This window comes from Nipponia nippon, unplaced genomic scaffold (assembly GCF_047370975.1).
Source record: "Nipponia nippon isolate SJK-2023a ecotype South Korea unplaced genomic scaffold, ASM4737097v1 scaffold_5, whole genome shotgun sequence".
Taxonomy (NCBI): Eukaryota; Metazoa; Chordata; class Aves; order Pelecaniformes; family Threskiornithidae; genus Nipponia; species Nipponia nippon.
This window is the reverse complement of record NW_028262369.1, coordinates 31077631-31091647: the sequence shown is the minus strand read 5'-3', so window position 1 is coordinate 31091647 and position 14017 is coordinate 31077631. Positions and strand designations below refer to the sequence as shown.

Sequence of the window (14017 nt, the reverse complement as noted above, 5' to 3'; positions counted from 1 at the left end):
CTCAGGGATGGACTTGTAGATGTGTCTGGTTCTGAGGAACTGTTACGCAGGCTGTGACATTAATCTTTGCAGGTCCTTGTTCTTCTTTGAAGAGGTGCTGGGTTGTGGTGAGGAGCCAACTGAGAGACCTGTTCTCCGGTGCACTTGGGTTTCCCGTTACTTTAATGGCAGCTGAATGCTGATGTTAACAAGGAACTGTACACCTTAGGGCAAAAGTTTTTTTATAAAAATCAGACCTTATTTAAGGAACTGAGAGGAACAGTGTATGACATGTCATCTTCTGTCACCATACACCTACCTGGAGGCAAGTGACTTCATTTTCAACCAGGTGTTGAACACTTAGTATTGACCACCATCTCAATTACCATATTGAGAAAGTATACATTTTTTCAAAGCATTAAGGAAGACACCTTTGAAGTGATTTGATTCTACATTTGCAGCTAATTATCAGCTATTTCCTGAATAGTTTTTCCCAGTCCATAGCCCTATATTTTTTTTTTTTTTGCTATTATTTTGAGGACTGCAAAGTAATACCTAAGTGTTCTTTAGAGTAGATTTGTAGCTAAAATAATAAGCACTGCAGTAGTGAAAACTCAGACTTTATTCCAAGCCTCTTAAAAATTTAGTTTTAAAGTCTCTTCTGGCATGCTTGCTTTTGGTCCTACATCAGCTGAAGGTAGAAGGGCCCAGGGAATTGGGATTCAGAAGGGGAAAGCTTACGAGTCCTCCATGGGGGAATCCTTATGCCAGATGTGAAATCCAAGCCACCTGATACCAGTCTCTTTGGCTAACATTTTAGGCAATGCTGTGTTAGAAATTGGACATGTTTTGATATTGTGAGCTTAATAAATTGTGATCTTTTCCACAAAATGCCTCAAGTTTGAGGAGTCGACATTCGACTGTGATATTTTATATGAAGACAATGCTGTGTCACGTATCAAAAATCTAAGCAAATATTATGCTTGTGTAGCGATATGATGCTTGCATTAGTCTCCCCGTATCTGTTGCTGCCTGCTGTGTTTACGTAGAACTAAGCATATCACTCAAACTACTTCAGAATTAATAGAAGATGTAAATGTCACTTCGTGTTTTATTTGATGCTGAAGGAGTTACTTTTGGTATCACAAGACACTGCCAGTGAGCATGTACTAGAGGAGAGCCACCGGGACCCAGAGCGATGCGAGCCTCTGTAGATTAAAATGTTCTGCAAGCACATGTGAGAACAGTCTTTCCCTGAATGTTTGATCTCTAAGGAAACTAGCTTGAATCCTGTGGTGGCATTTGAAATGACTTATTACCAGTATATTGTATGTTTTCCTGTCCTTTAATTTTGTTCCAGTCTTGATTGCATGGTAAATTAGTACGTTACAATTAGCAGACTTAATTTAAATTAAGCATGATTGCTATGGAATTTGAAGACCTGGCTTTCTGTGTTTGCATTTGTCTTCCTGTGTGTCTTCATTTTTGTCCTTTCTGCAATTTTCTTGGGTTTCTTTTCATTTCATGCTGGCCGTGCTGGTTTCAGACTTCATGGTGGAGCAGAATTGGTATGGTGAGAAAGCTGTGATATGACACTCCCCAGCTCCCAGAACTGTATTTTACAACGATCTGTTATTTATACAGAAATAGGCTAATTTTATTTAACAGTCCTACCTTCCCCTACTTTGTCTCAGAGAAGATTTGGGCCATGTTTGCCTGTGCTTGTGAGTTTGTAGTAAAGTTTGTTACATATAATTTGTAAAAATAATACTTACCTGTTTCTAGTTCCTTTAATTATGAATAAGTACATAAAGCATTCAAAAAGCTTTTAGTGGTTTCTTTGTTTGCGTTCTCATCCAATTTTAGCAGTGGTACATTTATTAGATATCTCCTTTTTTTAATAGCTGTGGAAATTGTGGCTCTCTGATTTTACTAGGATTTAGTTTTTTCCTATTTTCTTTTATGATTCCTTTCTGTCATCACTGCTACCATCCATTTATTTTTGATACATTCGCATATTTGTACTTGCTGCTCTCCACCATCTTATTGTAAGCGGAATTGATTTTGATTTTAATCTTCATCCTTCTTAAGTAGAATAGCTTGGAAGACAAGGATACTTTCTTAGGCGATGGCAAAACTGCAGCAAGCTTTAACTCTCAGCTTGTAGCTTTTAATGCTTGTGTTTTTCTTCTGCTGAGTTTTGTGAATGATTGTTTCAGCTTTGAGCTCCTAAAATTTCAAAGCTCTGTGTGTGTATCTATAGTACGTGTTTGTATAGTTATTAAACTGGAACAACCATCCTTGTTTGAAAAATTGATAGCAATTGGATAATGAACATTTGGCTCAGATAGCAAGTAAGCTTTACACAAAAGCATGAGGTTTGACATGTAATCAGGCTTGATTGTTCTAGAAACTTACCCTTGCTGGAGATCTGGGGGCTGCTTTTTGTGCCAGGGTGGGATCTGCACCCTGTGCCTCCCCCTCTTGTTCTGCCTTTTTGTGGTTTCATTGCTCCGTTAACTTGAAATGCCTTCTACAGGCAAATTTTCTTATTATTTTTAAGTAGGCTGCTTATTTGATATGATATACACTGCAGTATAGTTAACTAATGTATTTTTTTGAGTCTTTTTTAATGTCTTAAGTTTGTTGTTTTTATCAGAGATGGTGGTTTATGGACAGACCTGTCTCCCTGAACGAGTAAGGACCAAATAACTGGATACTTCATTTGCAAGTGTAGTGTACCTCTGTACATAAATTCATACCGGTTTTACTATGTACACTGAGCATTTTCTATGTCCTCAGAACTCTAGCTCCTGTCTGTCAACTTCTTTGACATATAGAGCCAACTCTTATCTAGGTATCCTTTTTCCCTGCTCTGTTGTTCAATGAGGGTGTTGATTAGAAGGGTCCCAAGCAGCATTTCTTTTTGCAAAGCTGAAGGAACTGAGCATTATGTATTCTCTCTCGATGCCTGTTTTGGATTAAAGCAGCACGCCGGCATGCACGTCTCACCTTTATCTTGCTTTAGTGGGGAACAGCTCTGCTCAGCCCCTCTTGAGTCCAGAGCGGCTCAGCCCCTTTTGAGTCCAGCCCAGTCCAAGCAGGGCATGTCCCTTACTAACAGTTGGAAACAACAGTTCCACAGTTGGAAAGATGAGTCTCACCAACAGGGCAAAACCTTTCCAGGGGAGCTGGCAAGAGCACAGGGCCTCTCCACCTCTTCCAAACTACAGTGTGGGAATAGTCAGCTCCCGCAGCGCAGTGTCCTCAGTGCAAACCAGGGATGCTGCTGGCTGACAGACAGGGCAGATTTGCTTTGCACCTATGGACTAAGCCTATTCAGCTTGGGGTCTGCTGAACCACAAGTATTTCTACATTCCCGATTTTGGAGGGAGGGCAGCATTCAGAGACAGATAGAGATATATATATATAGATAGATAGATAGATAGATATAGATATATATATATATATATATATATATATAATTTTTTTTTTTCTTTTTCATTTCCCATGCTCTGTCTGTAGTAGGGTTTCCTTTGAGTACTGTCTGCTCTGGCATTTGCCCTATCTGGCAATAATTTAAGACTGGTCAGACCTGATAATTTGTATGAACTAGAGGAACAGATTTTCGACTCTGTCGAGTTGTGAAAAATCTATGTAGTTACAAAGGTATTACTGGCACATCATCTTTTATGAGCTTCTGTATAATCTATTGAAAAGTTTCTGGCTGTGAATCATCACTAGAAAATAAACTGTGGATGCTGGTTTTTTAGGGAAAAGATTACCTTTTGATTTGAGTATTTGACACAGGAAAAGTGTAGAATTTATCACCCATGTGTATCAGTTTTGTTGGTCTAACCCTCAGAATATGTATTTTTAAAATTTCGCAAATAATTTAATTGTAGCCATCTTAGTCCCATTTACATTCATAATGCTCCCACCCTGGTTATTACTCTACTGCATGACCATGTGAAAATCTGTGCTCTGTGCAGAGAAGGCAACTCCATTGACACAGTCTGATTTGGAGATTATTTCCAAAAAAATGTATTGTTAGAATAGCTTTTAAATTAGATATGTAATTTACCCTCACACTGAGGTTTGAAACTGCAATTAGCTGATAACGTGATAATTTGTAACAGTTTTTGATACTTAAACTAAGAAAGTGCTCCAAAAGAAAATGAAGAGAACAGTTCATGTTGTGTGCTACATAGCAACCGAGTGACTTTTCATATTTTTTTGTGCAAGATTTATATTAAACCTCCTCACTTCTGAATCTTGGAAAACTGTTTCTTTTCATTTTCAGCTCTTATGCTTAGTTTTCTGGATGCATCTTTGGGGAGAGTGTTTAGAATGGGTTTGTCATATTACACACCTGTATATCATTGTAAGCTACACAGTTAAAAGATTTGAAACAATATAAAATCACTTTGTCATTTCATTCTTGAATTTGTTTGCTTGGATTTTTTGAAGGAAAAAAATGTGATAAGCTATCTCGCATGAGAATTGCTGAGTAGAGACTTACTTAAAAAGCAGTTATGCTACATGAAGCATTTAATAATAGAGTCGGAGGAAATGGGAGATGAAAGTACGCAGTTATGCTTAGTTTTCATTAAATCATCCTTTCACACTTTGTGATGTAGCTTCATGGCAGTATAATGCATAACACAACTGAAGGAGGAGATAGTAATGCTTGAGAAGGTCAGTGTATGTTTTCTCCCATTAAATACTGTCTATATTTATTCTGGGGCGTCTATTCTATAATCAGAGATTTTTTTTTTCTTATTTTTTTTTTCTTTTCATATAAGAACAAAGATAGGTTTGGAGTGTATTTGCAAGGGAGGAATATTTCAGAATGAAGTGGCTTGATTTAGTTGAGAATGGTTGTACCAGTCATTGTAATTTGTTGTGACATTTCATTCTGTTTGGCTTTGCAGAGTTGTTCCTATGTTGTTAATAATGCAAACAGTCTGGACTATACAGCCCTGGTGTAAGCAGGTGTGCACCAGCCTCAAACATTTCGCAAGTTAGACATAAATTTGGTGTTAACTGGCAATTTTAGCCTTTTCTTTCATAATTTCTTAGCTTGAGGTGATTCTGCTTCTTGAATTTGAGCTCTAAATGAAGAAGTAGAAGGGTTTATCTAATATATAGCTTGTTTTAGATGGAAAGAAAATGGTCTTTCATGCAATAAGTTAATTCCTAAGTACTAAAATGTTAATTTTCTTTAAAACAAAAGAACCAGTCTACACCCAACTTACCGCATGCTTTGTAAGTCTTGCATTGCTTGACTCGTTCACTTCAGTTAGTGTGTTTGTTAGCATGCTGAAATGTGTGGTATTATGAAAAAAGACGTTCTTCATGTTGTTTACCCTCCATGCTCTCTTTGGATATCTGTACAGAAGTGCAGCCCACACTTCACAAGCTGACTGTATCTTTCATCTCCGTGCTCCTTATCCTGCAGAATTCACATCTTTCCACAGTCATCCCCACAGTGACTCTAATTTACTGGTACCAGCATGAGACATAGGAGCACCCCTTAACATCTTACTTTAATACAGAAGGGAAAGGCTTCAGCCATACGGGCAAGACTTTTCTCTTGTTTCATGGCAAAGTGAAGGTTTCTTCACTTTCCAAGAAGACTTTCTAATACCTTATAGATGACTGCAAAATTTCTTCCTCTGAAGCAGCTCATACATTGCAAAAATCTGGATTAATATGAAATAGGCATTAAAAAAAAAGGAGGGAGGGGGATGAAGGTTTTCATCCCGCATGGAACAAACACCCTTGAACACAGAAAGAGTCTGCAGCAGCCTGGTACAACTGTCACCTACAGCAAGCCGGAAAACTGGGAGCCAAATGTCCAGTTATAAAAAAAATACTTATTTTCCCAGTTTAGTTCCTCTCATGAGCTTCAAAACAACGGGCAATGCAAATTCGAGAAGAGCCTGGCTTGTTGAACAACTTCCATCTGTTTCTGTAGTTGTAGTTATCATGGTTGTAGTAACTAGTCCATGCAGGCTTCTTGTGGAAGAGGATCCTGCACTCATGCTATTGGTTTTCCTTGCTATTTTTCTTTAAGGCTGAATTCCTTTAGGTTCCAGAGTTCAATCCTATTTGAAATTCTTCGACAAAATGGGGGAAAGAGGAATACTGTCCGCCAGTCTCAAGGTCATGGGAGTCGGGGTTTGACCTTATAAAGGAATGGATGGCAGGGAAAGACTGTCTAGAGGTGCACTGGAGAAAGAATCCTTAGTTGTTTCGTCTGGACAAAGTAACCAGGAAGGGATCCAAATTACTCATGAGACTTAGCAACAGGAAAGAGATGCTGTTTTCGTGGACGGCACTGGGAAGAGGATAGTTCTGTGTCTGTTGTGATGGAGAATCTGTCTGCGATCTTTAAAAAGTTGCTTGTTGGACTTGTGCTTCCATTCTTCAACTCTTAAGAGAGTGTAACTGTATTTCCTTGAGAAGTGTTTATTGTAGGAATGTGCAAACCACCAAACCTACACCATGAATAATAACATTTTTTCCCCAGTTATTCTAGGATGAATAACTTTTAAACTATTCTTGAACAAGAAAAAAAAAAAAATCAGTTGAACCAGATGCTTACTTATTCTTATCTATTTTAGAGAACTAATTATCCCTGTTGTTGGTAGTGGTAAAGCTTACAAAATTGCTTCCATCTTTGAATTACTATAATTAAGACAATAACTTCCACATCTAGTTAACATTGCTGCGCAGCTGGTGCATTCATTGACATGCAGATTTTGGATTTTGTAAATTTTCTGCCATTGTGAATAAAAATTTTAAATACTTATTTTCATTTCCAAAATGCCTGTTTCTCATAAAGAAGTCTTTGTAAAGCAAATCAACTGAAACCAAAGTCCTGTAACATCAGAGGAGAATCGAGTTAAATTTGGTTAGGTGATAGTACATTTTAGGAAAATATGTAACCACAAATAGCTTTTGTAGGTGTGATCGCTCTGAATTTTGGATCCCATTTTGTAGGGATTTGGGCTCACTGAATTAAATGTTGAATCTGGAACAAGTCTGGTGCTGGACTCCTGAAATTTTATTTTGAAAGGAGTTATTAGTTAGTGTAAGAGTTAATCCGGCAGTCTGACAACCTGAGGTTGTTTAGAAAACTAGAACTCTATAATTAAAAATCATTAATATGAATCATATGCATTAATGATTACTAACCAAAATGTGATCTAAACTATAATTTTTCTGTACATCTTTTTACTTCAAGTTGATTTCTACCAAAGTCGATGGGAGGACTCGTGCAATCGGTGCTCATCTCGTTTACTTCCATATTCAGCAGCTTCAACGATGAGAAATTTTTCAAGGCCTACAAATTTAGATTCATTATTCATTTCTAATAACCAGCAACACTATGAAATTACTTGATAGTGGTGCTGGTTATTTTTTTGTTGTTGTTATTATTTTTTATTTGTTTATTATTTTGTTATTATTTTTTATTAATTGTTTTTCTGTGGCCCTTGCTTTCATTACATGAATGCCTCATGGACGTTAATCGGTTTTGCTCAGTGAGTTAGAGATGTCCCCTGAGTAAACTGCTAAAATAAAGAATCAAATATTGATTTATGCTGAAAGTGAAACATTGATTTCTTTTGCAGACCAAAAATGCGTATGAAACCAGGTGTACTAATGGTGCTCATTTTAGAGGCTCGACATCGAATTGTCTGTTGGTGCATAGGACAAGGTTTGTTAGGATGTAGTTGAAGAGCACCCGGGCTGCGTGCAGCTCGCAGGTACGCTACCAAATGTTCTCATAAATAACGCTAGCCAAGGGTGCTGGCTCCAGAGCACATTTCAGTGGGTCCAAAACCAGTGTCCAGTTACCAGACCTATGTCCGATGTCCCGCAGTGTTCAGTTTCAAGAATGCGCTGGGAACGCTTCAGTACACATAACAAATGTTATTTTTACTGCAGGCAGAGAAGTTAACTCTAGAAATAGTAAAAGCACAATTTCCGTAGTGATGGCAAAGGCATTGTCTCAAATATTTCTATATAAACTATCCATTTTGCTGTGCGTGTAAGTGAAGTTGCTTCTCGTGCTCTCATAGATTTCTGGACTTGGGTTTGGCGGCGTGGGTGTGCGACCTCGGTGGCACCGGAGGGCAGGGGGTGGCAGCAGAGGTATTTTCATGTTGACAGCCCTCCAAAGCATTCCACTGGCTGGAGCTTGACCCTATGACTCCGGGCAGTACAGAAGCTCTGCGCTGTTAAGATCATATTTTGCCTAAAGTGGAAGACCTGGAGGGGGGTTGTTCTTTGAAATTATGAAGTGGGATCTGAGAAAAAAAGGTTAATGAGACCCATACCAAATTGTGAGAGGAAAGGAGCGTCAGGGTCAGATTCATCTTACATATAATGAAAATAGCAAAACTTTGGCATATAAACAAATAATAATGCTTGGAATCTCTCTGGACTGCATAAGAACTTTATTTTTTTTCTAGTTAAAATACTCAGAGACATATAGGTAACGTTTTCTCTTTCTACTTTCTCCTTCTACTCCTGTTTTCTTACGTAGATTGAATTATTTTTAGGGCAAGGAAACATATAGTATTGTTTGGAGAATTGGTGAACAGTAATAAACAATAATTAATGCAATTTAAAGGATTAATAATGTGATCTCCTCATTATCATTGGCCTCGTAGCTCAGTGTTGAGCCCAGTATCGTCTGTCTGGCTAAAGTGCATCTTCCAGGAAACCATTTTTTCTTCATTTGAACCGTGTCTGCCAACACTTTAATGGACTAGTCTGAATTTCTTTGGCACAAAGCCCTGGTTAAAGCCAGCCTTACTTCTTTCGTATTTAGCTGTTCTTCTTTAGGAGTTGCTCAAATGCTGTTGTAGTGACTTCTTGGGGGAGGTCGCCCAACTGAAATCTTCATGTTACCTCCTCCAATCCCCCCCTTTTTTGTATTTTTGTGACTAGCAGGACTTCATCACTCTCGTTCTGTAGTTTCTGTGGGATTCCAAGGTCTATTAAAAGTTTTGTATATATATCCAGAGAGCTCTCTTCAACCACTAGGGACTATGATTGTATTTGTTTGTATATTATTCTCATCATATAACATAGATTCAAGAAATTAGAAGTTCTGGTTTTAGCCTGTATTTAAGCTTTGCCTTATTGCCAACACACATGGTTCATAAAAATGGCTAAATGGGCCTAGGTGGTGTTCTCCCTTCCCATGTTAAAGATCCAGGGAAATTGAAAGTTATCCAATTTTGGAGGTGTAAAGAGAATAATTTTTTTATTCCTAACTTGGGGCGCGGCTTTCACTCCAAGCCCTTCCCTCCTCTGGGTACAGTTGTGTAAACCTGACCTATTTTAATGGGTCTCAGCTGTGCTCGCTCTCCAGCCACTTAACCCTTTCTCTTTTGGTTCCTTATCTTTGCAAATATAGCAGAGAAAATGGGTTTGTAAAACTCAGTTCAATTTGGCAAATGCAGGCAAGCAGTTAAAAGGCTCTGAGTTTGGGACAGTTCATGTTCCCCGTTGTGCTGCAATTTAAATATACCAAGTTTCCATAGCCAGCTCCAGACATCGCTGTGGTAAAGTGTATTTTAGGAACTCTTTTTAGCAAAGGGCTATGACCGTGGAGGATGGAGCTCTATTTTCTCATTGTACTAGTGTTTTATATTGAGCAAACTTAAATTCTTGCATTGTAATTTTTATTAAAATAGCCAGGATTGTTTTATTTCTTACATAGTAATATATATTATATTAGAATACTCAGGACTTCTGTGTTGCAAGAAAGATTTTCTAGTAATGTAAACATAATGTTTATCTGGTATTAATGTTGGAATTGAGTATTCTGGTTTTTTCAGCTATTACTGGAATAGAGTGACTGAAAATATATTTAAAAAATCATGAACTGAGATTTTAAGCTTCTTAAAATCAGGCTGTTAGTTTTTCCATACAATGTACACAATGGCAATCAGTTTTTGGATGGACTGTTGTTGAATAATACATGAATGTAAATGGAGATTGTATGGAATCAGTTGGATAATTCTGAGGAATGCTTTAAGTACACTGAAGAGCCTGAATAGCAGTTAATGGTGCTTCAACTTTATTACTGTTTATTATAGTTGGCAGTGCAATTGTATTTTTTTCTGCATCGAGTTCTCTAGTTTCCTATAGAACAGCAATAAAAAAAACTTACAAATAATAATAGTCAGATGCACTGTATTCTGTGGCAGCAAAATAGTTTTGCATTAAATTGTAGTTCTTGGCAGTCTGAGCGTGTTTGTTGTCGGGCAGCCTCAGAAGATCAGCCGGTGCAGGAGGGACCGAGGCAGACATCAGCATTCGGAGCTCTGCAAGCAAACAGGCTTTGCATGCGCTTGCGGTAACCCAACGTGGAGCTTCGCAGGACACCTCCGGAGCTGGGCCAGCGAGCTCCTTGTTCAGCCTCTGCTCAGCCTTCCCTGCTTCTGTCTATTCTCCCACCCCCTATCAAGACGAATCTGATTTCAGTTACCTGTTTTGAGAACTGCTGAAGTTAGCAGAAATGTTTCTGCCATGTAGAAAGCAAGTACAATGAATAAATGTACGTAGCTTTAATACTTGGTTGGTTGTGAGATTTTGCTGGGATCTTGGACTGTTTATTCATAGACAAAAAGCTGGACATGAGCCGGCAATGTGCTCTCGCAGCCCAGAAGGCCAGCCGTATCCTGGGCTGCATCAAAAGAAGCATGGCCAGCAGGTCGAGGGAGGGGATTCTGCCCCTCTACTCTGCTCTGGTGAGACCCCACCTGGAGTACTGCCTCCAGCTCTGGGGTCCTCAGCGTAGGAAGGACGTGGACCTGTTGGAGCGGGTCCAAAGGAGGGCCACAAAAATGATCAGAGGGATGGAGCACCTCTCTTAGGAGGAAAGGCTGAAAGAGCTGGGGCTGTTCAGCCTGGAGAAGAGAAGGCTGCAGGGAGACCTTACTGCGGCCTTTCAGTGCTTAAAGGGGGCTTATAAGAAAGATGGGGACAGACTTTTTAGCAGGGCCAATAGCGATAGGACAAGGGGTAATGGCTTTAAACTAAAAGAGTGTAGATTCAGACTAGATATAAGGAAGAACTTTTTTACAATGAGGGTAGTGAAACACTGGAACAGGTTGCCCAGAGAGGTGGTAGATGCCCCATCCTCGGAAACATTCAAGGTCAGTCTGGATGGGGCTCTGAGCAACCTGATCTAGTTGTAGATGTCCCTGCCCATTGCAGGGGGGATGGACTAGATGGCCTTTCAAGGTCTCTTCCATCCCAAAGCATTCTGTGATTCTATGATTCTGTTTAAACAACAGGAAAAGTGATCAGAAAGTGATTTAAATACCTAGTTGCTCTTGTTCACAGCTCCCATGATTTAGAAATGTTTCCCTTGCCCATTACGATTACTTTTATCTTCTTTAGAGCTAAATGTTTGCTACTAGCAATCATAGGCTGGGAAGCAAATGGAGGAACACATCGTTGTCTTCATTTGGCTAAGTTGTGAAACTCTGGTGCGGAAAAAAATAAGTCCCAACTGCCTCATGGAATTGTCGCTTTCTTTGCTGGAACAAAGTCATGGCAGTGAGTGGAGTTGATTCAGCAGAGGGCTTGTCTGAAACTAGCTTTGCAGAGTTTTCTATTGGTATTGCCGCATGTGTTTGCAAAGGTTCTTGAATCTCAGGTTTTAAGTTTTATTAGTTATCCTGCTCATCTGCTGAACCGTGCTAACACTTTGCTTCGTAGTTTGAACTCCGCCCTAAGGAATGTGCTGTGGTTTCTTATAGTAATAGCCAATAATTGTAACAGATTTATTTGCTAGGTTGGATATTGGTAAGAATATCTGAAGCACTCTGGGGTATTTTACAGTTTTCTGCTTTTTGTGTGATTTGTAAAGCATGAGTTGCACATAATTTGTGAATCAGGAATGTGTTGTCAGCTATCTCTAGTAGCCTGTGCAGCATGAGACACAGTTTTTGTATTGCTTCCAGCGTATTAAAACACTTGTTGCTGACAAGGTACCTTTCGGCCCTGTATGTTTACTTCTTTGCAGGGTCACTACTGAGACTGAGAGCATGAGGAAATACCGACCTAAACACCGAGAGATTCCTCCTTATCCAAAAGACATTCTGCAGGACCTGCTTTCAGGTGCTTTTGTTCATCTGACCATGCCTTATCGTTTTTCTTTCTTTCTTTCAGCTGTCGGACAAGCAACAGAAAGAGTTTGATTGTAACATCCAGCACATCTCCAACTCTTCCACGACCACATTCCCCCCTTCATGGACACGCAGGTAACACCCTAGGACTGCTCTACCTGGCAATCATTAGGAAAAATGTCAGTGTTCATTGTAGTGCGTTTGAACATATTGATAATCTACAACAAAATATGCTCTTTGAAAATTAATCTGACTATAGTTTTTCACCTTTTCTAACTTGTAAGAGGGTCCTTATAGTTTCAAAATAAATGTTTTATGTCCTCATCTGTTCTGCACTTTCTGGTTCACTACCATATCCATCCTCCACTCTTTCTGGGGAATTCAGTCCTCTTACGTCCTGCAAAAGAACCTGAGATGGAGAATGAAGCAAATTAAAATTAAATAAATACACTGAAGTAAATATCTTGTTTTGAGTCTCCTAGCATGGTTAATTTGTGCCAGTGATTTAACTGCAGTTTTCATGAGAAGAAACGTCCTGCTTGTTTCTGCATGCCTCCGGCAGCCCGTCAGCTGTGCAGTGTGCCATCTTATGGTATCCCTATCTGCTACTTAGAGCAACATGAGATGTTTCGGATTCTTTTTTTTACGTGACTGCCAGTTTTACCATGACAGCAACTGGGAAATGCTCATTTCAGAGCAAATGGGCAACTGCTTGTTAGTTATTGCGGTTAAGCATGTGGAGATGTTCTTTCTATAGAAAAAGAAAGAATGATTGTTCAGCCTACAGTAACTACGGATTTTCAGAAAGGGTCACGCATACAGATTCAACAGCTTGCCTGAACAGCATGTTCCCTTGATGTTTTTATTGCTGAGGGAGGTAGGTGATGTGTGACTACATTGTTTTCGATATTTCAAAATGCCAGAGAAGATGGTTGGGCTTCAGGTATGACCCTAATGGGCACCAGTCAGTAGCGTGAAACCGCTTGAACATTTGTGGCACATCATCCACAGTGGAGCCTGTCTGGAAGCACATCACTGTTGCATGTAAGACAAGGAACTGTTGTTTTCATTATAATCAGACTTTTCCTCCTCCTACATGGCAGTATGTTCTGTAAATACTTTCTGGAGGTTGAAACTAAGGAAATGCTGAGAAAGAACAGCAAATTGATAGTAGCTCAGCTAGAAGGAGCCATCTGCTTCTGTTTGCAGAGCATTGCATCTCGAGAGGTGACATCTAGCCTGTTGAAAGGAAAGAGAAGACCAAAGTTATTGTTCAGGGATGCCCATGGAATCCTTCACCACCCTAAGTTTTCAGAAAACTTTGTAAATATTTGCTTGGGATGCTATAAAGCTGGAAAGCTGGGAAGTTACTTTAGTGACATTGTTTTATTAAAATGGCCCATGATTTTCAAATTAAAATGTTAACAAGATCTTAAAAGTAGTATATTAAAACCATTTTCTTTTTGCTTCAGCATCTCGGATAAAATACAGGGCCAAAAATGTGCAATTCCCTTTCACTTCAAACTCCCTTGGTTCTGTTGTGTGTGATTATGATAGTGATAGCTTTGTAAAATTTGGTTTCAGCAAGGCATTCTTCCTGGTAGAGATTCTCCACTTAGTTATGTTGTGCTCTTTACTTTGGTCTTAGAGTTGATATATATGTTGGATTTAACAAATTCTAAATCAGCTGTACAAGCCTTTAACTAAAGTGATAGAGAAAGACGCTCCTCAGAATATGGAAAAAGTGTCCTTGCTTGGCAGATTGCAACAAGATGTTGACGTGATCATTGCTCAGAAGACAAATGCAGAAATGTTCACAATAGAAACATTTATATTTACTTTTGATTTGCTTTTCTCCTCCGTCTATTTAAAAGATG

General features: G+C 39.1%; 1 protein-coding gene across 11 annotated transcripts in view; it reads left to right on the top strand.

Moving 5' to 3' along the window:
- The window catches only part of MAST2 (microtubule associated serine/threonine kinase 2), a 227590-nt gene that overhangs the window by 146528 nt on the left and 67045 nt on the right, over window positions 1-14017 (top strand). For all 11 annotated transcript variants that reach the window (XM_087733138.1, XM_087733142.1, XM_087733139.1 and 8 more), the window contains one exon: window positions 12184-12275. In XM_087733138.1, coding sequence (XP_087589264.1) covers window positions 12184-12275 — 92 coding nt within the window. The remainder of the gene's footprint in view (window positions 1-12183; window positions 12276-14017) is intronic.